The sequence below is a fragment of the Mustela lutreola genome, chromosome 17 (genome assembly GCF_030435805.1).
Source record: "Mustela lutreola isolate mMusLut2 chromosome 17, mMusLut2.pri, whole genome shotgun sequence".
Classification (NCBI taxonomy): domain Eukaryota; kingdom Metazoa; phylum Chordata; class Mammalia; order Carnivora; family Mustelidae; genus Mustela; species Mustela lutreola.
The window spans coordinates 22,463,381-22,487,781 of NC_081306.1; the positions used below are offsets into that span (position 1 = coordinate 22,463,381).

At 53.9% G+C, this 24,401-nt stretch overlaps 1 protein-coding gene across 3 annotated transcripts in view; it reads left to right on the forward strand.

The window, feature by feature from the left end:
* IFT140 (intraflagellar transport 140) overlaps positions 1 to 24,401 on the forward strand; it is a 72,869-nt gene that overhangs the window by 6,359 nt on the left and 42,109 nt on the right. For 2 of the 3 annotated variants that reach the window (XM_059155331.1, XM_059155332.1), the window contains exons 5-15: positions 4,680 to 4,801; positions 4,981 to 5,123; positions 6,649 to 6,824; positions 7,470 to 7,561; positions 7,983 to 8,089; positions 8,760 to 8,905; positions 11,909 to 12,112; positions 12,228 to 12,300; positions 13,853 to 13,944; positions 20,929 to 21,056; positions 24,051 to 24,168. In XM_059155331.1, the coding sequence (XP_059011314.1) occupies positions 4,680 to 4,801; positions 4,981 to 5,123; positions 6,649 to 6,824; positions 7,470 to 7,561; positions 7,983 to 8,089; positions 8,760 to 8,905; positions 11,909 to 12,112; positions 12,228 to 12,300; positions 13,853 to 13,944; positions 20,929 to 21,056; positions 24,051 to 24,168 (1,401 nt within the window). Of the gene's footprint in view, positions 1 to 506; positions 644 to 4,679; positions 4,802 to 4,980; positions 5,124 to 6,648; positions 6,825 to 7,469; positions 7,562 to 7,982; positions 8,090 to 8,759; positions 8,906 to 11,908; positions 12,113 to 12,227; positions 12,301 to 13,852; positions 13,945 to 20,928; positions 21,057 to 24,050; positions 24,169 to 24,401 lie in introns of those variants that run through there. The other variant, XM_059155333.1, reaches the window with a different exon arrangement.

A 24,401-nucleotide genomic window follows, 5' to 3' on the forward strand; every position in this document is an offset into this window, starting at 1 on the left:
TCTGGAGACATTTTGTTGTTGTGGGAAGGGGGGCGGGAGCCTGTCACCACGTCCTTCAGCGGCCCCTGCTGGTAAGTGCTTCGGGGCTTTCCAGTCTTCCCCTAAACAGACAGAGGTGCGGAAGCTTCGCGCTTCTGTTGTTCTGCATGTGCAAAAGTTTGGGGAGGGTCTTGTAGGTGGGGCGCCTGGGTCCCAGGGCATGAGCATCTGTGGCGGGTGCCCGAGCCTCCCTTCGTGGGGCTGGTGCCGGCCCCCGCAAACATGCCAGCCTGCCCCAAACCCCGACAGCTGGATCCAAATTCAGAATTTTGCTGAGAAAAGTGGGGTGTCGGCAGTGTTCCACTTAGCACTTCTCTTGCTATTAAACGGAACTGTTCCTTAGAGGGGCCAATTATGTGTATCCTTTTCTGATCAAATCACTTGCCCATTTTGGTGTTGATTTGTTTCCCTTTCTTCTAGATTTTTCTTCTTTTTTTTTTAGATTTTATTTATCTGAGATACAGAGAGCGGGAGCGGGTGAAAGAGAGAGTACGCAAGTGGAGGGAGGGGCAGAAGGAGAGGGAGAAGTGGACGCCCTGCTGAGTGGGACCCTGAGATCATGACCTGATCCGAAGGCAGATGCTTAACAGACTGAGGCCCCCAGGTGCCCATAGATTTTTCTTGTTTCTCAATTCAGTTTCTACCTAATGACATTGCGCTGCCCTCAGACTTCTAGTTCCTCAGTGATCTTTCCACTCTCCCTGCCATGGAAGGGATTGGCAGATCCCTTGTAGGAACAGAGGAACTCCCAATCATCAACTCTCATCGTCCTTTTGAGTATATTAAGAAACAACTAACAAAACAGATTCCCCAGGCATTCAAGGAAACCCAGATCTGTACTGTCAAAGCTTTCTGAGTCAACATATTTAAGGACAGAAATCTTGATCCTTCCAAGAAAACCTACAGTAGTGCTGGTCTGATTGAATAACGGGCTCAAGTAGGGAAACAAGTACGGAATGAGTGAGCCTTCGGGCTGCTGTGCCGCTGAGAGCCGTCCTTACCAGCATTGGCCAACGGTCTTCTGTCTCCCACCAGAGACTGTTTTGGTTAGGGTGGGCTTGGTTACCGGTGAAACCAACCCAGACTATCGGAAGTAAGAAGGGACACTTAATCTGAAGCCGTTGGAGTGTCCCATGGTCCCTGGAACAAGAGGACAGCTGGCTTCAGGATGTCTAGACCAAGATGTGTGCCAGTGGACACACATCTCCTTGTAGAGTGCCCCTTCTGCCACAGCCATCTCTTTCTCCCGTGCCTCCCTATTCACAAGGCAGCACCCCTAGGTGCTGGGAGCTAAGGCATTCACCCCCCCGCTATGCCCAGGGGCTACTGCCCCTCCTTCTCTGTCCCAAGTCCAGCTCGGGCCCAGTAACCACATGGACAGTAGTCAGCAGTGCCCAGGGAAGTGGGAGAGCCCTGGACAAGGGGCACTGGGCAGATGCTGCCCCAAGTGTCCAACAGAAGGAGCTCCATTGGTAAATGAAGGCAAGAACTCTGCGTGGACCGGGTCTTACTTCCCTGTGCACTCACAGAGCGGGATGGGAGCGTCAGCTCACCCAGTGCAGGGCTAGACCACTCTGGACAATTCCAGTGTGAACTACTGCAGAACCGCTTGGGTTCCCAGAGCCAGTTCTGGTGTGGTGGCCGGTGGGGGTCCTCAGATACCACAGGGTGCCCATAATTCAGCTTAGTTCTGACACGGTCCAGCCAGAGACCATGTCAGGTCCCATGGATTAGTGTCTCAGCCCCACCCCAGATGCCAGTCCCCAGTCCTGTGCATCTGCCCACAGGCTGCACAAAGGAGGGTCCCTCCTCCTTGGGCTCTCCCAGTCAGCTAGAGCAGCTCATGTTACCAGTTTATTGAGGGATATAAGGAGATGAATCAACAGCCAGATGAGGAGAGACACAGGGCGAGGTCTGGGGAGGTGCCAGTCCTCCCCAGGCATCATTCACCCCAAGTGATCAGCTACCCGGAAGCTTTTCGAACCCAGTCCTTTTGGGTTTTTATGGAGCTTGATTGCATAGTTGTGACTAAATCATTGGCCATTGGTGATTGATTCAACCTTGGGGAGTGATCTGTCCCCTCCCTGGAGGTTGGGGTGGGACCGAAAGTTGAGCCATCCGATCGGTGGTTGGTTGTCCTGGCTGCTGCCCCGGGCTTGGGGGAAGATCCAAAGTCCCCTTTGGTAACAGAACAGAAGACACTTCTGTCGCCCTTATCCTGGGAAATTCCAAAGGTTTTAGCAGCTGTGAGCCATGAACCAGTGGTGAAGATTTGTAGGTTTGGTCACCTGAATGACCAAACATCCACTTCTTTTCAATTACAGTGGTGTAGAGCCTAGCGTGTTACTGTAGTGCACAGGAAACGTTGACTTTGCAGGAAACATTGACTTGGCGTGAATCTCTTGTTTCTTGCCTATAGATACCTCGTCTGAGGCTGATTGTATAAACTTGTGCTGGATGAAGTTTGAAGAGGGGTGGGAGTGCTCAGGGTTTGCCTCCAATCTAACCCCTGGGTGTTGTCTAGAAACACAGGGAGGGAGGGAGAACACATTTGACTCCTTGTAACTTTTCTAAGAGATTTATTGTACACGTTGCTTGGTAAGGCCGACAGTACAGTTGATTCTCGGACAACTTGGGGGTTAGAGACCTCAAACTCCTCCCAGTCACAAATCCGCATATGACTTTGACTCCCCGAAAACTTACCTACCGATAGCCCACTGTTGACCGGGAGCTTTGCCACTAACATGGTCAATTAACACACGTTTTGCAGGTTGTGTGTGTTACATACTGTTCTTGTAGGTTAGGATAAAGAAAGTGTCAAGAAAGTCACAAGGAGGCGCAAGTACGTTTACGGCAGGCTACCGGATCCGTCCACAGAAACCGCACGAATGCAGACCCGCGCAGTTCAGACCTGAGTTGTTCAGGGTCGTCCGTATCTGGTCAGCACATCCTGTTTACGATGAAGGGGCGCTCCCCAGCCTGCCTGCAGGCATCGGATAAGCCCTGCTGATGGAGCGAAGGGCAGGAGGGAGAGTGTGGGCACTTCTACGTGCGCTGACCTCGGGCAGGAGGCGCACCTTGGGCCTCACAGCAAAGAGCCTCTTTGCAAACAGACTCGGATAGAGGTGGCGGCCTGCAGCAAAGCCTGGCTTATATCCCGGCCAGAGGCCTCCGGACTGTTTCTGGGGTGCCATTTCCCCACCATGACCTCTAGCGCTGGGTGGTCCCCACAATTTGAGACCCTGGTGAGTAAAGGCTGAGCCTAGAGTACACCTGGCACCCAGAGGCTGGTTTCCTGGGGTTTCCTCCCGTAACAGCAGTCAGGGCTCCTTGGAGGGATGGCTCATTCTAGAACCAGGGATGGACAGTGAGCCCAGAGAATCTGTCGTCAGAAAGAAAGGAAGTGCTCATGAAACCCACAGTACGGGGTATGTCAGAGGGACACGGGAGCTAACGAAAGACCCCCCCCAGGGGCCAAAGCTGGGACATCAAAATACACAAAGTGGGGCTGGATCGTAACCTGGAGTCGAAAGTCAACGGCCATGATCTCAGTGGTAGTGTAGCCCTATGATTTATGGTAATTAAGAGAAATCTCAGAGAAGAGAAATCTTGTGTGCTGAGGCCCCCCCAAATGATTTATGTGGATGGTTCTTGCTCGAGGAGGTGACCTCCTTCCAACCAGAATGGGGCCGAGAGGAGGAGGGGACAAGGTCACAGACAGGACCACGGCCGGGAGCGGAGGGGCAGTAGCTGCACAGGCGAGTCACGTCGGCGTCACCCACCCTGACAAGCCACACTGTGACGAGGCCACGTGGGCTCCGTGGCCTTCTCCCCAAACCCATGGCCCAGTCCAGTCATGAGAAGAGCATCAACCAAGTCCCTGCGCAGGGACATCCCACAGCATCCCTGACTGGTCCTCCTCAAAGCCGGAGAGTCAGAGACGCTATCCCAGCCCAGAGGAGCCTGAGGGGACGTGACACCCAAATGTCCTGTGGCACCTGGAGGGGATCCGGGGACAGAAAGCAGGCATCAGCAAGGAGTTAAAGAAATGTGAACAAAGCACGACTCTGGCTAACACGCTCTGTCATTTGAGCCCGTTAACTCTGAGAGCTGCTCCCTGCTCATACCACCTGCCGGTCGGAGAAGCTCAAGGTAGAGAATGGGACTTCTCTCAATGACTTGCCACTTTTGGTAAATCTGAATCTATTCTAAAATCACGTTTTGGGGTTTTTTTAATAAAGATTTTTGTTTATTTGACAGAAAGATGGCAAGCAATGGTGGGGGGAAGTAGGCTCCCCGCGGAGCAGACAGCCCGATACGGGGCTCTATCCCAGGACCCTGGGATCATGACCTGAGCTGAAGGCCGAGGCTTAACCCACTGAGCTAGAGAGGTGCCCCTATAATCACGTTTTAAAAACCGGTTCATGATCGTTGTTGTCTCGGGCTGAAGGGTACACGGGATGGCTTCTGGTTTCTTTGCGAGAGATTTTTTAATTATTTGTACTTGCCAGTACACGTGTTGTCGTTGTATAGTTGAGTTTAAAAGGAACCCGTGTGTGATCTGTGGCACAGCATAACTCTTGCCTTCCCTGGTCACCCTGTAAGAATGTGTCTCCTCCGCCCGGTGTTGGGTTTTCCAGCTCGGTGTCCTGCTCTTGTGGAGGTTGGACCAAAGGGGTCGAGTGCAAGGGACGCCGCTGCTGAAACACGATCACGGGAAACCCCTAACTCACTGCATCTTCCGGGTACCCCCTCCTGGCGAGTAAGTAGGAGCTCAAAGGGAGGCCTTGTCTCTATATCCCCAGGGGCTGGTCCCGGGCGGCTCCTCCTGATGGGTCACAGCCCCAGCTGCCCCGGGCATGTCTGTAGTGACCACACCTGCCTGGAAGAAACATCTTCCTGTAAGGAATCCTGACTTCCCGTCATCTCTGCCTTTCAAAGGGACCTCGTTCAGTTGGCGAAGGCGGCTGTGAGCGGTGATGAGAGAGCCCTGGACATGTTTAACTGGAGGAAAAGTGGCTTTGGAAGTCTCCTGAAAATGGGATCTCAAGAGGGACTATCCTTCTTTGTCAGCTTGATGGATGGTGAGAAACTTAGGTGGGGACTCTAGGACTTTGAAACCTTTTAGGGGTTCTGGTAAGGTTTTTAAACAAAGAGATGATGTATAAAATAGGCTGTGTGGGGCCCCATTTTAGAGTGACGCGTCCGTTGCTCTTGGCGGTGACTTACCCAGTGGTCAGAGGAGGGCCTCTCTTTGTCCCCCTAGAGCTGGATCAGCAGTGCTTGTGTTGGGAGGGCTCCCACGAGGGGTCCTGTGCCAGTCGTGCCCCTCAGCTGCTCCCACGTGCACCTCCAGGCAGCGTGCATGGGGCCACGCTCCCACAGTCCACTCTGTGCGATCGGGGGGCACCCTTCTCTGTCATTCTTTGGCTGAGCTCTGCAAAGGGAGTGTGACAGGGCAGGATGGGCGCGGGCTTTGCCTCTAGCCCACGGCACCAGCCAGCCCTCTGCACGGGCCAGCATTGAGCTGGGAGCAAGAGCAAGCTAGCGAGGCTCTCGAAGGTGCCGAGCTCCTGGAGGATACGCCACCCCGCCTCTCACCCTGGGTGGGAACAAGGGAGCAGACCATGGCTAGAAGCCACTGGGCCTTTGTCATTTTAAAAATGGAGATACTGTGTGTTTCTGGAGGGGTAGAGACAGCTGATGGAGGGGACTGCAAGGCAGTCCCTGGGGACAGGAGTGGCACAGAGCCTTGGGTGGCGTGGGGAAGAAGATGCTAGTGCAAGGGCCCCTTGGCAAGGCACCGAGAAGATGGTGTGGGCTGCGGCCCGGCAGATGGGTGTGCGGTGGGGACAAGCCTGGTTCTGGAGGGGTCTGTCCCATCCCTCCCGCAGCAGCTGTGGGCTTCGGGGGCAGATTACCCCGTCTCGTCAGACCTCTGCCCGTGAGCTCACGGGACGTGTCAGCTGAGTGAGCACGTGTGAGTGTGTTGCCGGGCCTGCCACCGAGGCTCGCTGAATAGAGGCAGTGCCGGCATGGTCATGTCGTGTCGACCACAGGCCTCTACACAACCTTGAACCTGCCAGTTAAATGGGAGTCACGTATTCCTTGGAAACAGATGAGAGGAGACCAGGGGGATGAGGAGGCTCCCGAGAGCAGCAGAAATGCGTCTCCTTATGGGCACTCACAGTAGAGACCCCACGGACTCAGAGGCCTGAAGGGAACCTGGAGGGCGAGGAGGGGCTGGCAGGCAGGGCCGGGACGAGTGCCCGCAGAGGCCGAGAGTGCAGACAGGAGAATGGGGCCGCTAGGACATGTGTAACAGAGGGGACAGAGCAGCAGCTGCAGGAGGGCCAGAGCTCAGGGCTGTTGTGTGCGGCTGGTTGCTGTGCCTCGTACGGAAGCACAGCGGGGTGAACGGGTAGGCCAGTGTGGCTGGAAAGATGGAGCTTACGTCAGAGATGGCCTGGGCAGGTTCTGTGCAGGTGTTTTTAAATATTTTATTTGTGAATGTTTATAACAAAATGTTTATTTTGCAAATGTCCCTAAGTAGATTTGCGTGGCTGCTGGCGACCACGCTGCTGCCCGGACTGACCTCTTTGCCCTTAGGGACGGTGCACTATGTGGATGAGAAAGGCAAGACCACCCGGGTGGCTTCCACAGACAGCTCTGTCCAGACTCTCTTCTACATCGAGAAAAAGGAGGCCCTAGTGGTGGTCACGCAGAACCTGCTGCTGTCCCTGTATGCGGTGAGGCCCGAGGGCGAAGCAGAGGAAGTGATGAAGGTAGGTGGCACGGCAGGCGGCAGGTTGCGGCCCGGCCCAGGCCTTACCTGACTTCCCCACGCCGCCAGAGCTGTCCCTTAGCATTGCCTCCATGACTCGGTTCCCAGGAGCTTTGCAGGTGTCATCGGATGGGGCGGGAGAGTGTGGGCCCGCTCAGGGCTGCACCCCCTCGCCCGGCAAGCTTTTACAGCCTGTCCACCCAGTATGACTCAGAATTCTGAACTTCCCCTGAAGATGCTCTTGAAGACGACAGAGCTGAGTTTTTGTAAGCCGGTGTTTACCCAGTCACGCACCCACGCCTGGCACAATAGTGGCAGATAGATTCCCTTGAGCCACTCACCGGCTAGGGGGGCCCTGGCAGGTCTGCTCTCTGCAGAACAGGCTCCTCACAGCTGCTCGACAGTGTGTGGTCAGGGCTGAACCGGTCAGTCTAGAAATGCACACACCGGGCACCCTGCACGCGGCAGCCATCATCAGTCACTTAGGCACAGCAGAGAGCAGCCCTGCAGGGTCACGGCCACCTGCCCACATGTCCACACCTGCACCTGCCCAGCTGGCGCGTTCCGCCCCCACAGGCTGCCGCACACCAGAGGCCCCGGGCTGGTGACAGCCACGTGCCACTATTGGATTGTTTCTCGTTACTAGGTCAAGTTGAGTGGGAAGACAGGTCACCGGGCAGACATCGCCCTGATTGAAGGCAGCGTGCTTGTGACCGCCGTGGGGGAGCCCGTTCTCAGGTAAGAGCGGCCCGCAGCACTGACGATTGGACTCAGTCTCTCTGGAGCAGTGTTCTTATTGGAGGGTGACGTACAGGCAGAAAAGTAGAGATCATGACGAATGTCCGTAAACTGGATACGCCTGTGTAGCGGGCTCTGGGAGGGAAAAGCAATAGCCCACCCGCCCCGCACCCACGTGGCCCCCCAGGGCGGGCTCCTTGATGCCCCGATGGTTGCCTGCGGAGTCTCTGCCTGGTGTTCTGAGCTTGGTGTCAGCGGAATCGTGTTGTGGTGTGTCTGCTTTTCCAGCTGCTTCAGTCCCGTGTCCTGTGTGGGGGTGCCCCGTGTCACTGCGTGTGGTCAGAGTCCCTTCATGACCCTCGGGGCCGAGGGCAGTGCACGGACGCAGCCCCTGAAGGGAGCCTTCTTCCTTTCATTGTAGATTCTGGGACTTAGAAGGTGGAGAGAATTACGTGCTGAGTCCAGAGGAGAAGTCCGGTTTCGAAAAAGCTGAAAATATAAACTGTGTTTCTTACTGTAAAGCCAAGGGTGAGCCTTCTCGGAGCCAGCGCGGGAGAGGGAGGGACGCAGCCTCGTGCCTCAGTCTGGGGCTTCCAAATGATGATGTGATCGCAGCTCTTCAAGGAATGACGAATTGGTGGTGACTGTCCGTCACTTGAAAGAGTCACTCGGGGACGAGAAAGTGACAGTAAAGCTTTGCTTGCACATGTGAAGGCCAAGGGGTTTGCTCAACAGGGTGAGCGAGCTGGCTGCGCGCAGCCCACCTCCGTTCCACCTGAAGCTGCGAGAAAGCGTGGGAACATTAAAAATACGTGTGTATGGCCTATATGCAGACGTGCGTGCATGTACACAAACACACACACACACACACACACACACACACACGGAGGACAGAAACAGGAGATGAGCCAGAGCACCTTTTATTTTGTGCCTGCTGAGAGCTGAGTGCCAGTCTAGCCCTGGGGAAGCCGCGCTGGACAGGCAGACAGGCACCCTGCTCTCGTGGGAGATGGAGAGATGCACTCGTGCGCCCAGCACACGCACACTCGCTCTCTGCCCAGATGGGAGCAGATGTGGAGTTGGAGGCCCCTGGGCGGAAAGCTGATGCCCAGATATTTGAGAGTCACGGTCAGGGAAGAGATTCCTACTATTTTTAACCCTTCAACTTAAGTCCTGGGATCCTTGTTTTTACCCCTAGGTCTTCTGGCAGCGGGGACCGATAAAGGGCGAGTAACCATGTGGAGAAAACTGCCAGGCCCTCAGAGCAGCCGAGAGGCAGAGGGCAAGGACAGGTGGACCCTTCAGACCCCCACTGAGCTCGAAGGCAACATCACGCAGATAAAGGTACGAGCCACCAGGGTACTGGGCACTCTCACCCTCTGCCCTACAAAAGTGGAGGACGTGATGAGCTTTGACCTGTTTTTGTCAGTTTCTGTCAGATATGCTAAAGACTATACACAAATAACAATAACATAGTTCGAAAGGCCTTTGGGCTTTCAGACTTGCGGGTCTGGGATTGTGGGCGTGTACGTACCCATCCCTTTATCTCTGGCCCCTCTCTGTCTACCCCAAGAGCAGCTTTATCGAGATCTGTAGCAAACCAGTGTTTCTTTTGTATAGTCATGGTTTTGCACCCATCACCAACCTCTTAGACCACTGTCCACACCCGGAACGAAGGCCTGTGCATGTCCGCAGTTGCTCCGCTCCCCACTCCTCTGCGCAGACGCTCCTCTACTTTCTGTCTCTGTGGATTTGCCTGCTGTGGGCACATTGTAGAGATGGAAGCGTAAACCTGTAGCTTTCTGTGTCTGGCCTCCGTCCCTGACATCGTGTTTTCCACCCGTGTGGCCACGCCTGACAACACTGCCTTGCTTTTGCGGCGGAGCCACTCCCGGGGCAGGGGCTGGCCACCCTCCACTGTCCTGCCCTCTATCCACGGATGCTTGGGTTGTTTCCACATTTGGACTTTTGTGAACCCTGCTGCTGTGAACATTCGGCCACATGTTTCTGTGTGGATATATGATGTCATTTCTCTTGAGCATATGCTTTTTTATCTATAAATTCTGTTTCGCCGGTGATGATCTGTATTTGGGGAGTTACTGTGTCACTCCTTCTGTTCCTTCCTTTGAATGTGTTTGTAGTGGCTACTGTGAAGGCTTCAACTGTTGGCTCTGACATCTCGGCCTTCTGGGCCATTTCTCTGACTTGATTTCTCCACCTGGGTTTATATCATACTCCCCTGTTTTCCCTGGCTCTGATTTTTTTGTTGCAAACCGGACCCTTGAGGTAAAAAATTGTGTCAAGTCTGTGATAGTGACCCTCTTGCTGCACTCGCCTCTAGGGCTTGTGGCCTTGTTGGCTTATGTGCTTACTGACCGGCTGGAGCACTGCAGTGGTGTCTCTCTCCCCTGTGGTGGGAAGCCTCTGACATCACTTCTCGGAGGGCCGGCCTCGGGCATGTGGGTGGTCCCCAGGGGCAGCAGTGGCTCCAGGGCTCCCTGACTGTCTTCTCTCTGACCTGGTGAGCTTTCTGCCTCTGTGGGTCAGCCTCCCCCAGCTCGATGGCCCTGTTGTTTTCTGCAGTGACCCAGGAATTTGCTTGCCCCACAGTCCAGTCCTGTCAGATTTGGACAAGCGTGGTCTTAGAGCTCCGTGTTTAAGGTTGGTTTTGACGCGGGAAGGCTCCAACTAAGTATGTCCTTCTCCAGTTCCCTCTGGTCCATGGTCAGGCCTGCCGTTGAGCTTATAGCTCTCAGAAAGCTTCCGCCTCCTCCTGACGCTCTCTTCAAGAGCCCCACTCTCTTCCAGAGCATCCTTAGGCTTGGACTTACCCACATTGTGTTTCAAACGAAGTCACTTCCTTTGGGGAGCCCATCAGAGCTCTCTCTTCCTATGGACTGCCTCACCCCTTGGGGGAAAAGGTCTGAATCACTGCTCCAGAGCTTCGGAGTGGTGGCCGCCTCTCGGAGCCTGTGTAGCGTGAGCCGGCGGGGGCCTGGGCATGCGGGCCCGGCGTTCTCAGGCACCGCATGAGGCTGAGGGACCCCACCCTCGCAACGTGGAGTTGGGGGAGTGAGAGGCTGTACCCCGAGCTGGGTGCTGGACAGGGAGCAGAGCTCTTGGCCACGCCTGCCCAGGGGGAGCTCCTGCAGGCTGAGTTGGGAGGCTGGAGGCAGGGGCCTAGAGGCTCCGGTGCCACGGGCACTGCTGTTCTTACCAGATTTAGCAGGTTTTCCTGGGTAAGTGTTGCTTCATTTGCCTCACGCCTGATTTCCAGAGCACTAGATGGCTGTTTCCTCGTACTTTCCCCCAGTTCTGTCTGTTCGGGCCTCTGCCCTGCCATCCAGGCGGCTCTCTCAGACCTGCTGTGTGTAACCCTCCCAGACCGAATCCGCCTAATCCCACGAGTCCTGAAAGGAGTCCTAAAAGGGAGCCGTACCTAGGAAATCATTGAGGGCACCAGAGAGCACTGTAGGGGGCACCTTTAGCTCCGTATCTCAGTTCTGGACGAGTTAGTGAGTTACATATCTTAATTAGTTCAAATAAGTGACTAAAAAATAGCACCGAATATCATCAGATCTGCAGAGAAAGTACGGCTTTCTCGGGTTTGAAGTAATAGGAAGAGCCACACAAATTACCCTAAAGGATGTGAAAGAGGAGCCGGGTACGTGATGGCACGTATGTGCTCCCTAAGAGACACCTCAGTGCTACATGTATTACTCCTTCCCAAGTGAGCGTAGAGATCTCGTCTATAGCCGGTAAAAATAATGACTTTTTTTTTTTTTCCTGAGAGAATTCAACAAAATAAAGTCTTCTAGGAGGACACATGGCTGAGGAAAAAATGTATAGGAAATCAGAACACTTCTGTATCCCAAACCAGAATATAGAGAATATGTCTCGACCCTATAGCAAGTTAAAACAGTGCATGCTCACTCAGGAATGGCTAAACGTACCCATGGAGTGGAGTCGGAGACCCCAGAGCAGACGGAGATAGATGGGGGAGTTTGACGTGGAATTATGAAAGTGGCATTGCACATCACCTGGGGGAGCCGGGCAGTTTGGTACATCCTGTCAACTCGCTGTCCATTTATAAAACATAAACATCCCGAAGTTAACTGCTACTCAGAGCAGATGTATCAGCATCTGCCAGTTGCATACCACTTGGGTGTCTGTATTTTAGAATTTCGGTAAAGTGCATACTTTATGCTTGTAAGTTTTTACATTCATTTACACAACGAGAAGGAGCAGCGCTAGGATGGTGGCTGACGGACACCTGTGTGTATCTCACTTTCTGGCCTGCCCCTGCCTCCTGCTCTTCCTCCTGTCTCTGTGTCTGGCGGAACGCAGTGGGGCTCCCGGAAGAACCTCCTGGCCGTGAACAACATCAGCTCCGTGGTGATCCTCCGCGAGCAGGCCATGTCCTCACACTTCCACCAGCAAGTGGCCGTGGTGCAGATGTCCCCAAGCTTACTCAGCGTGTCCTTCCTGTCCACGGGGGTGACGCACAGCCTGCGCACAGACACGCACGTCAGCGGGGCGTTCGCCACCAAGGTGACTGTGAGGGTGGCCTGGGCTTGACAAAAGGCCTGGCTGGTTGTCTGGGTCGTTTGGGGTGGTAAGGGGGGCACGCGGCAGGTTGCTTTTTAATTTCTATGATTCCTTTAAGGATGCCATTGCTATCTGGAATGGGAAACAGGTGGTGGTCTTCGAGCCTTCTGGAGCCACGTTACGGACTGCAGGTGGGAGTCTTATCCCGCGGGAGGGGCTCACAGCACCTGTTTTGTCTTCTGACCATCTGCGGGGGTGTTGGTGCCTGTGGTGGGGGCAGGGGCCTGGCACAGGGCCACCAGGAGCCCCTTGTGTCAGTCCTTATGCCTGTGCTCCGGCCCCATGCTGCTGGGCATCACCCTACTGGGGCCAGCCACGGTGGCTGAGAAGCCCTCCTGGGCGCTGGGACAATGAAACAGCTGGGAAATAAGGCTAAAGGGGCATTAGCCCTCCACAGTAGTTTTCAGGGAAGGAGGCTGGTACACACCCAGCTTCTGAACTGGTTCCAGGCCAGACAGAGCAGTGAACCCCACAGCATCTTGACCAAGGCCAGCCTCTGTCTGGAAGTTTGAGGACAGATCTCTAGAGGTGCCCCGTCAACCTCCGTCTCCTGTCCCAGTGGGCCACCGTGACCCACCCTCTTCAGCACACGCCTGGGGGAGTGACTGGGGGCTGCTGGATCAGTGGCCACAAACCGGACAGATGTTTGCTATCTCACAGCTGTAGAGGTCAGAAGTTCACACTCGTTTCCTAGGCCAGATCAAGGCTTCAACAGGCTGCTCTGCCTCTTGAGCTCTGGGAAGCCTGTCCCTTGCCTCTCTCTGTGTGCAGTGGCCATCCTTGGCCAGGTTGCATTGTTCTGGTATCTACCTCCCTATCACCTTGTTCCTGTCTTGTCCACCTCCCTCTTATAGGAGCACTCACGATTGCATTTAGGGCCCACCTGAGTAATCCGGGACAATCCCCCATCTCAAGACCTGCCCATCTTTGGCCATATACTAGCATTCACAGGTTCCAGGGACCAGAGCCTAATAGCTCCGGGGGTCTCATGCAGCTTACTGTAATGACCCCCTGGACATGCCCTTGCCAGCAATCCTTCTGTACAGTTCTTCTGTTTTCCCACACTGACTCTGCAGGCCCAGTCATCATGTGCCCTGAAGGGCTCCCATTGTGGGTTTGTCAGAGAACCCCTTGCCTCCCGGGGGCTGTTTCTCCACTGGTGGTCACCCATCGCCCCATCGTCCCTCCTTTTATCCTCTTACACTTCATTGCCTAAAGTTTTCTTGTCCCATGTTTCTTGCTCCGCCTTGTATTATGCCCATGATTAATGTTTCCTCGCCCAGTGTGGACCCCCAGGGCCAGGCTGAAGTTCTTGTCCCCTCAGTAAGACAGCACAGCAGGTGCTAGGGTGCTTCCTGTCGTGTGTGTGATTGTCTCCCTGGCTGGATAAGAACCCATCTAGGGACAGAGGCTAGGGCTGGTGGCCTCCAGAGGCCCCCCTAAAAACCTATGCTGCCCCAGACCACACATGCAGTGCTAGTCAGATGGGAGAGGCGGCTCATGACCGGGCCAGGGAGCCTGGGGCCGCGTCCCTCTACCTGCCCCGGGCCTGCGTGCCATCCCTGTGCCTCGGGGCCTCGCTCTCCTCATCTATGGGACCCAGGAAACGCAGCCCTCACGACACCATCTGAGCACACGTGGAGAGACGGGCCGCTGCCACATCACGTTTCTCTCTCGTGCTAGGAACCTTCCTGTGCGAGTCTCCTGTGTTAGCCATGTATGAGGACAATGTGTACACCGTGGAGCCAAACCGAGTTCAAGTTCGAACCTGGCAGGTAAATCGCTGCTCTGGGGCGAGTGGGCTTGGAGAGAAGAGCCCTAAAGTCCGTTTCTAAACCGAGCCAGAGCCGCTTACTGACTTACTCACAGCCCCCCGCCAGCTGCTTGCTGGTCCCCCAGGGCTCTGGGCCAGCGGGTGCACCGGCTTCCGGCCCCTGCGAGGTCGGGAGGCGGCCGGGCCTCGCACAGTGAGGAGGACAATCACTGGGTGTTGTGTGCTCCGTTTGGAAGAGGGGAGGCGTGTTTGCTGGAGTCAATGCCCATCCCCAGTGTCCATGAGCTCAGGACAGGCCTTTCCCTGCATGAGTCTGAGGGTGAGCCCTGGTGGGAGAGGAGCGTGGGCCTTGCAGGTGATCGGCTCGAACGCAGCCTCGCTCCCCCGGTGGCATGGAGTGGGAGGCCCCCGCCAGCAAGCATCCCTGACCCTGCAACTGGGGGGCTGACAGGCTGCATTACTTTCCTGAGCCTGCCGTAACGAAGTACCACAGATGGGGGCCTTCAAGCAATACAAATTTATATTCTCATGGTTTAGGAGATCAGAAGTGCAAAATCCAGGTGTGGGCAGGGCTGGCTCCTGAGGTTTTGAGGGCGCATCCATCTCAGGTTCTCCAGCCTCTGGCCATCGTTCTGTCTTTGCCTCTGCGATAACCCGGCGTGCTCCTTGGGTGTTTGTCTGGTTTTCTGTACCCTAAGGACACTTGTCCATGCATTTAAGGCCGTCCTCATCCAGAATAATCTCCCCTTGAGAACCTTAATTACATCCGCCAAGACCTCTTTTCCAAATAAGGTCACAGTCACAAGTTGTAGGTGGCTGTAGCTCTTGGGGGCCACCACCCAACCCGGTACATGCAGCAGTGCTCTGTGTCAAGGTCGGGAAGACCTTCACAGCCCTGGTTTCAGCTCTCTATGCCCTGCTTTGTCTGTCTCTGAGTTGTTCGCTAGGATCCAGCGTTCGGTTTCTGGAGGCTGCCGTACGCACACACTGTGTCCTTGTCCTTCCCTGGGGTTCTTCCTGGTAGGCCTCATAATGGGTCGGAGGTGCGACTGGGGGAGGCCCTGGAGTAGAGGCCTCACGTGGGGAAGCGGCACCCTGGGGGAAGGCACTGGGGGGCAGGGGGCTAGGCTGCTGGTCCTTGGCCTATGGGAGGTGGGAGGGGAGCTGGAGGGAAGGAGGCCGAAGCCCGCTGCTGCTGACAGTTGTCAGGAAAGTCTGCTGGGGACATATCCCCAAGGCCGGGAGGGGCCGTGTTAACGACCCAGGAAGGGTGCATTTCTGTGAGCAAGGCGACCTGCAGGCCCTGAAGGGTCAGGGGGCGGACAAGCCCCGGGGAAGCTGCCGTGAACCTTAAGTGGGAAGCTGCCAGCTATTGTACCAGCAACAGTGGGTTTATCCGGGAGTAGGGGAGAATTGCAGTCTGGGACGAGCCACCTCCAATAGGTTGAGAACCTCCAGGGCCCAGCAGCCTACCCCCTCTGCCCCCCACCACACCTTCCCCCAGGGGACCACTTCCCAGCAAGCTACAGCAAAATCACCCCAAGCCTGCAGGACCCAGGAGAGGCACTCTTCTGTGGGGGCGTATGGGCTGCTGTGAATGGAAGGTCCGCTTGAGCAAGCTGGGTGCTGCAGGCCTACTGGCTTCTCGCCGGCTGGGCTGCTGCGGGGGGAGGAGCACCCCTTCCTTCCTCCTACTGGGAGAGTGCCGGTGAGCCTTGAACAACTCGGAAGCAGGGGTGCTGACCCTCGTGCAGTCAAAACTCCATGTGGAACTGGACTCCCGAAAATCTGGTGACTGGACTCTATAGACAGCGCAGCCGGGGAGTGCACGTTTCATCCGTTCCTTATAGTCTGTATCGCGCTCTGATGACATCAAAATTGGGGGAAAGAAAAATCACAGGGAAGAGAACTACCTTTACAGTCCTACACTGTATCCAGAAAGAACGTCTGCGAGTAGGCGTGTGAATGGACAGCGCAGCTCAAACCCCTGATGGGCCAGAGGTCCAGCCGCTGCGCCCACTTGCATGGCAGGGGGTCTCTGCCTGCTGGGTTGGTGCCCAGCTAGGCGGGATGGTGCTGAGCGTGCCCCCTGCTGGCCTCCTGGCTCCGCTTTCTAAATGAGGTTTCTTTTTGTTAAGTTTCCCATTTCCCCTTTTTTTTTTTTTTTTTTTTTTTAAAGATTTTATTTATTTGACAGAGAGAGATCACAAGTAGAGAGAGAGAGGAGGAAGCAGGCTCCCCGCCTAGCAGAGAGCCCGATGCGGGACTCGATCCCAGGACCCTGAGACCATGACCTGAGCTGAAGGCAGAGGTTTAACCCACTGAGCCACCCAGGCAGCCCCTCCCATTTCCCCTTTTTGACCGAGATCATTCTTTGAAAGCATCACTGATAAATCAGGTTTTCCATACTTAGTGGCGTTGTCCCTCAGTGCCGGGAAGGACTCTTCCATGTTGTCATGTCTGCTTCTTAGGCGAAGCGCATAACTTGATCCAGACCTCTTAGGGCCAGATTCGAGTAACAACGAGGGTCAGGAGAGAGAAAAATCTCAGGTAGTCCAACTGAAAATGTGTATCTTTCCAATGCCGCAAGCCTTAGAGAGCATCTCCTTGTTGAGGACGTCATTTTTATTTTAAAGTTTGAAGAGATAACAAAATTCAAACCTTAAAATAATGGCATAGAACAGTAAGTAACATGATAATTGTGTGATGGACCAGAGCCAGATGTGAGGGTAGCCAACTGAAATATTTCCTGGCCCTTACTCTAGTATAGGCGACATAGGTGAGAAAGGGTCTGTCTGTGAATCAAGCCCGGAGTCGTGTATGCCTGCTGCAGCCAGGAGAACAGAGCGGCGGCTGCCAGAGCGCACCGGGAGAGCTGAGCACGTTTGCCAGGATCAGTGCAGGTGTTGAAAGGAAGCAGTAGATGGCAAACTCTGCGCAAAACAACAGAACTTCCAAGACGTCTTAAAACCGTACTGTTATTTCAAGAGAACTCTGTGGAACCAGATGCATTCTCAGTTATACAAATAGAAAGTCGTGAATTCAGACACTATGACTTTGGATGGTAGTTCTTTTTTTTTTTTTTTTTTTTTTAAGATTTTATTTATTTATTTGACAGAGAGAGATCACAAGTAGGTAGAGAGGCAGGCAGAGAGAGAGAGGAGGAAGCAGGCTCCCCGCTGAGCAGAGAGCCCGATGCGGGACTCGACCCTAGGACCCTGAGATCATGACCTGAGCCAAAGGCAGAGGCTTAACCCACTGAGCCACCCATGTGCCCCTATGAAATGCATTTGTATCAATAGGTGTCTCTGGATTATACTTTTGACAGGTGGGACAAGTGAGGTGGACACTCATTAATATTTCCGCAGCCATGTTTGTTCATGAACACTATCGTTTTGTCAGTAAACCAGTGGTTTTAATATACACAGGGTGGTAATTAGTGGGATGTTGGCATTTCTGGTGCAGCCAGATTATAACTTGGTCCAAACAATTTTCTTCTTATTAAGTTCACAGTTGTTAGATTTCTGCCATTGTCTTTCTTTTCTGGGGCCAACTGTTGGGTATCTCTTGGTCAGTTTTTCTAAATTGTCATTTGAAAGAATATCCCTTCGGAAAATGACAGCAGTCTAGCTATCAGTCTCCATGACAGCAGCATTTTTGGTGGAAATATCAGTACTGTGGTTTTCTTTGGCCTCCAGAGAGTCAAGTCCTGAATGCCCAGGAACCTTAATGGCCAGAGCCACTGGCAAAAGTGCACCTCGAGGGCACCTGGCTGGTGCAGTCTGTGAGGCTTCCAACTCCATGACCTCGGTTCAGGTTATGATCTCAGGGTGGAGGGATCAAGCCCCATGCTGAGCTCTGCACTTAGCACAGAGTCTGCTTAAAGATTCCCTCTCTCCCTCTGCCCTTCTCCCTGCTCTCTCTCAAAAAAAAAATAAAGTATGGCATCTAATAAATTTTGGATATAGGAGTCATCTTAAATTTTATCCCCTTTGAAGCTAATGAAACCTTGTTGATTCCTTAATATCCCCAAATCGTGGGCTACCCCAGAGGCCTACGATGGCCAGTATAAATGCGTTCAGCTTTGCCCCGGCTGACGTGCAGGCTCCAATACGGGTGCACAGTGGCCTGTTGGGCAGCGGTCACTGGCAAGGAGGTGCTGCCTCGATGTCCTCACAGGGAGTGGCACCAGCAGACCCAGCACGGTACTTAACCATTGTCTTCCTTCAAATACAAATCATTAGAAGCTGTGAAAATGAGCATGGGGTAGAGGAGTTGCCCGTAAATTGTTCTGGGGAGCCCAGGGTGATCTGGCAGCGCTCAGCAGTCCTGAGGAGTTACGTTTGCGTCCGGATATGGCCCTTGTTCTGAGATAGGTGCGCAAAGCCCCGCGCCTGAGGTTGAGCACGCTGCACATTTTCTCCGGAGACTCGTCTCTTTGAGGGCGGAAGTCTGAACGGGTGCGTGTTGTATCCCGTGTGCAGGTTTGTGCAGCGGGAACAATCTTCCACCCGTTGTCACAACCTAGAGTCTGCAAAAAGCTGTCTTCCAGATCGGCTTTCCAGCTTTGTGAAAAGAGGGGTGCTGGCAGAGACACCGGGACACTGCTGGCCGTGCTTACCAACTGGAGCACTGAAGCTGCGCAGCAGGGGTCCGCTGTGCTGAAGATTCCACACGGATCCGCCGCCCAGAGTGCGGGAGCATTGGAACAAGGGGGCTGAGGGATAACAGTCACTGCTCACAGGCCCTCAGCAGACCTCCGTCCCCAGCCACGGGTTTTTCTCAGAGGCCAAACAGGCATCTTACAGGGCCTAGTGCAGGGGATAATTAGTCCCTGAGCCGTGTAATCTGTTATGGGTCTGATGTCTTGAAGGCCAGGCCTTATTTGTAGGGTGCTCTTCTGGGGAGAAATTTTGCGGGATCGTTTGAATCTTGATGGGAGGTGCACTGCGGAGTCTGCCAGTGTGAGTTGAGGACTTTGCTTAGAAGGACACTGAAATAAAAAGAAAAAGGAAAAAAGAAAGAGGACAGTGGCTCATCCAATAAGGACAATTAACCAGGCAAGCCTGGAAACCCAAGGAGGGGCGTGGGAAGCTGGGAGGCGGTTGTAAAGGACAAGTCCATTGGAGTGCACCGGACTTCCAAGAATGGTGGCTTCTCGCTGGCTGGGCTGTTGCTGGGGCAGGAGGAAAAGCTTCCTTCCTCCTGTTAGGTCTGTTAACTGGCCCGGAGTGGCGGTGCGGAGATAGCCCCCTGCTGGCCACCTTCTTTCATTTTAAATGAGGTTTGCTTTTATTACTTTTCACCGGGATATGAACACGCTGAGAAAGCAGGACAGACCTAAGAAAGCAGGACAGACCTACTCGGAAAGGAAGAGCTGCCTGCTGGGAAATATGGTGGCGGCCGTGCATCCTGGTTGTCTGGCCATGAGGGCCTCTGATAACAAGTGGCCTGGAGTTAAGTCTTGTTAATTTTTTAACTGAACCGTTCAGCGTGTGTGCGGCAGCGAACAGTAACTCTCGGGTTTTGGGAGCCCGGACCGCATGTCTCCAGACCCTTCTCCAGAGCAGGGCACTCCTGAGGACATAGACACACAAACCATGGTTATTGCTGCTCCACTGAGACGATGCTAGACGACCGCTGTTTACCTTCCAGCCGTCTAATGGGACTTCTGTCCAGGCAGGGAGGTAGAGCTCCACTCATCCCCGGAGTTTGATGCCTTTTCAGGCAGTGATTGTTGGGCACCCCCTTGGGGGGCTCACTTACGGGGCTGGCAGTGGTGGAAGCAGAGGTGGTGGGAGATGAGGCAGGAGGGCCACCGGGCTGGACTGAAGGCCCTCGCCTCGAAGACAGTGGGGGTCGCGAAGCCTGGAGTGACGGTCACAAGCATTCTGGCTTGTTTCTTGGTTTTGTGTGATCTTCTCCTAGAAGATAACTTTTGTGTCCGTGTAGTGGGGAAGCCTGGGGGTGCTGGCCCACAGTGAGGTCAGTTAGGGGGGCCACCAGTGAGGTGTGGAGACCTGGAGCCGGGCACAGAGCAGAGGACAGAGGCCGTGGTTGGGGACTGGTGAGTAGGTGAATGGCAGGTACTTACGGAGGGAGTCTCATAGGTTCCCAGAGCCGGTTCCGGGTGGTGGGGGCAGGGCTCCCCAGATACCACAGCATTCCCAGAATTCCCCTCAGTTGTGACACTATCCACCCAGAGACAGCGTCAGCCCCACAGGTGAGGGGCTCAGCCCGCCTGACCGCCCCCACCCCCTCCCCAGACGCCAGTCCCCAGTCCTGTGCTTCTGATCCAGCCTGCAGAGTGGAAGGTCCCTCCTTCTCGGGTTCTTCCAGTGGGCCAGAGTGGCTCACCTTGCTCAGGGACACATTTACTGGTTTATTGAGGCATGGGATAAAGGAGATGGATCAACAGTCCAAGGAGGAAAGGCACAGGGCAAGGTCTGGGGAGGGTACAGAGCTCCCAGTCCTCCCCAGGCGCCATTCCCCAACACCTCTGGGTGGTTAGCTACCTGGAAGCTTTCCGAACCCAGTCCTTTTGGGTTTTCATGGAGCTTGATTGCGTAGTCATGATTGACTAAATCATTGGCCATTGGTGATTGGTCACCTTGGGGGTAACCTGTCCCCTCCCTGGAGGTTGCAGTGGGACCAAGAGCTGAACCATCTGATCGGTGGTTGATTGTCTTGGCAGCTGCCCTGCGCTTGGGCGAAGACCCAAAGTCCCCTTTAGTAACAGAACAGAAGACACTGCTGTGGCCCTTATCCTGGGAAATTCCAAGGGTTTTAGCAGCTGTGAGCACCGGACACCACTGATCTTCCCCATGTAGCGTTAGAATCTGCAAGGCGCTGGGTGCACCCGGGCCATCAGTAAGCACTGAGTGTCTGTGTGGTGCACAGGGTCACCTGTGAGTAATGTTCACGATCAAACGTGAGAGGCTGCACAGGCTGCTTTCCTCAATCCTCATTCTTCCCTTTTTCTCAGGGGACCGTGAAACAGCTCTTACTGTTCTCTGAGGCAGAGGGGAACCCATGCTTCCTTGACGTCTGTGGAAATTTCCTGGTTGTGGGGACAGACCTGGCTCACTTCAAAAGCTTTGATCTTTCCCGAAGGTACAATTTTTGTCTAAAAGTACAGGCCTACTTGGAGGTACTATGGTTCGGTTTCAGACCACTGTGGTAGAGCAAATATGGCCATAAAGTAAGTGAGAGGAATTTTCTGGTTTCCCAGTACATGTAAAAGTTATGTTTATTTCTGCTGCACAGTAACATTGTGTCAAAAAAATGCCCATGCCTTAATTAGAAATTTATGTTTTTGCTAAACCACACTACCCGTCATGCACACTCTCAACACACTGTCAGCACGGATCACAGGTCACCGTAACAAATCCAAGAATCACGAGAAGGTTCGAGTTGATGCAGACATGACCGAGATGTGACAGAGGCAGCAAGTGAGGAAATGCTGCTGGAAAAATGGCACTGACTTGCTCAACACAGCTTGTCACAGACTTCATTTTGTTAAAAAAAAAAAAAAGTTGTGCATTAAAGTGGGGGATGCCTGCGCACATTTTAAAAATCAGTCAGGAGAGGGGCGCCTGGGTGGCTCAGTGGGTTGAGCCGCTGCCTTCGGCTCAGGTCATGATCTCAGGGTCCTGGGATCGAGTCCCGCATCGGGCTCTCTGCTTAGCAGGGAGCCTGCTTCCTCCTCTCTCTCTGCCTGCCTCTCTGCCTACTTGTGGTCTCTCTCTGTCGAATAAATAAATAAAATCTTAAAAAAAAAATAATAAAAATAAAAATCAGTCAGGAGACAGAGAGGTGTGTAGAAATGAATAGGAGCTGGAAACTCACCCTCTTGTTCCACTAATTGTTTTTCATGACTGAATTTTTTTGTAACGTCTTATGTTTTGGCATAAATCCTTCTTTAAAAATATTTATCTACTTATTGGAGAAAGAGTGAGAAAGCAAAAGAGGGGAGGGGCAGAGGGCAAGGGAGAGCATGCATCCCAAGCAGCTGCATGCTGACTAGGGAGCCGCACGCGGGGCTCTGTCTCAGGACCCTGAGGTTGTGACCTGAGCTGACCCTTAACCAATGGAGCCACCCGGGCGCCCCTTGGCATAAATTCTTGGTCTTTGTATCCTGGGGGAGGGAGCAAACAGGATGACAGTTGAGCACGTAGAGCACAGGGTAGTTTTTAGGTGGTAAAAAATTTTCTATGTGGTTGTCAGAGCCTGTGGAACCTTATATCATGTAGTGAGCCTAAAATGTATGCCAAGTTCAGAGATCTTTTCGGGAATCCCAGGATGGAACACAGGACATGAAGGAAAACTGCGAGTGTGCCAGAAACATGCGAAATGGTCTCCCTGTTTTGGGGATTGGAGGCTTGTTGACACTGTTGGCCTACGGTCACACACAGAGCTGCCTTGCAGTCTGCAATGCACCCTCCCCTGACCCTGGCCGTGGAACGACCAGCCCGCACCGGCGTTTGGGTGCAGAGGCGAAGGACTGGGTAGCCAATGCAAGTTTTGGGAGCCAGGACTTCACTGTTGGGAGGAGGGGACAGGTAAGCAGGGGGAGGAGGCGAGAGCAGCCGCATGGTGATGGGTTGAGTGAAAGTCACGTTTAGCTTAAGACAGACTCAGTTGGGTCAGATACCCCTACATCCGGCAGTCCGCATGCATGTCCTGGGCGTGTGCAGTGGCTGAGAGGTTGCAAGCGCACCCAGCTGCGGGTCTCCATGGCATCCTCCATCAGGAGGACCGGGCTCCTTAGAGACATCATGGGACTGAGGCAAGAAATGTGCCCATGAGCCTGGGGTCTGGGAAACTGTCCCAGCCCAGAAGAGCCAAAGGAGACAGGACTGTGAAATGTCATGTGGGGCCTGAGGGGCTCCAACAACAGAGGATGTTAGGGAAACACAGAGGAAGTGGGACTTCCGTGAAAACAATCGAGATGAGCCTCTGCTGTCCAGCCAGTACTTCTTGGAGCAGCAACCAGCTAGAACCGGCTAATGCAGGCTGCTCACTTGCAGCTCTGTGCCCCTGTCGCTGCGGCACACCAACGACAGCCAGTTCTGGCAGGACCAATGGGGACAAGAGCAGCTGCTTTTTGTGTCAGAAGAGTGGGGGAGGGTGTATATTTAATTTGTTCAGTAAACCTAGGAACTTTAAAAATTTACCCAGACAAATCTTGAATCATGTTTACACCTGGAAGTAATACAATGTTATTGTCAATTATACCTCAATTAAAAAATTTCATTTTAGAGGCGACCAGGTGGCTCAGTCATTAAACGTCTGCCTTCAGCTCAGGTCATGGTCCCAGTGTCCTGGGATTGAGCTCTATGTCGGGCTCCCTGCTCAGTGCAAAGCCTGCTTCTCCCTCTTCCACTTTCCCAACTTACATTCCCTCTCTTGCTGTGTTAAATAAATAAAATCTTTAAAATAATAATATATTTTTATTTTATTATGTTTTAAAGATTTCATTTATTTATTTGTTTGGGAGAGGGGAGCTTGAGCAGAAGAGGGAGAGGGAGAAGCGGTTTCTCTGCGGAGCAGGGAGCCCAATGTGGGGCTTGATCCCAGGACCCTGGGATCATGACCTGAACGGAAGGTACATGCCTCCCCAACTGAGACACCCAGGTGCCCCTCAATTTAAAAATTTAAAAAAGTTTAGGGGCGCCTGGGTGGTTCAGCGGGTTGGACCTCTGCCTTCAGCTCAGGTCATGATCTCAGGGTCCTGGGATCAAGTCCCGCATCAGGCTCTCTGCTCAGCGGGGAGCCTGCTTCCCCCTCTTTCTCTGCCTGCCTCTCTGCTTACTTGTGATCTCTGTCTGTCAAGTAAATAAATAAAATATTTTTTAAAAAATTTTAAAAATATATTTTTTAAAAGTTTAAGTTCGCCCTGTCTTCTGAGCTGGCCCCCTTCCCGGGTGTCCAGATCCCCAGAGCAAGCACGCCTCGGCCTTCGAGGAGCCCCGAGTTCTGTGAATGAAGGTTTCCAGTCACTCAAAGAGCCAGTCCTGGCACCCTGAGCTGCCCGCATGCGAGGAGGGTGGATGGCTGAGGGGCGGGCTTGTGCTTTGCCCTGAGACCCTTGTGTCCCCCCTGCAGGGAGGCGAAGGTGCACTGTGGTGACAAGAACCTGACGGCACTGATCCCGGGCGCCGTGGCCGTGGCCTCACTCAGGTGTAATGCCAGCGGCAGCAAGATCAGCATCCTCCTCAGCAAGGTGGGCAGCATCGGCGGCGGCCGTCACAGGACCGCCGTGTTACTGGGTGCCCTCATGGATCGGGCACTGTGGGTACTAGCCAGTGGTTGAACAGGAGAGCTCGGCCCCTCCCCATGGCTGAATAGACACCCATCTAAGAATGAGTCAACCTGCTACGTGGTGCTGGGCAAGCCACCAATCGGGAGGCTTCCTGAGGACTGTGACCCCGCCGCACAGAGGCACGGAGAATACAA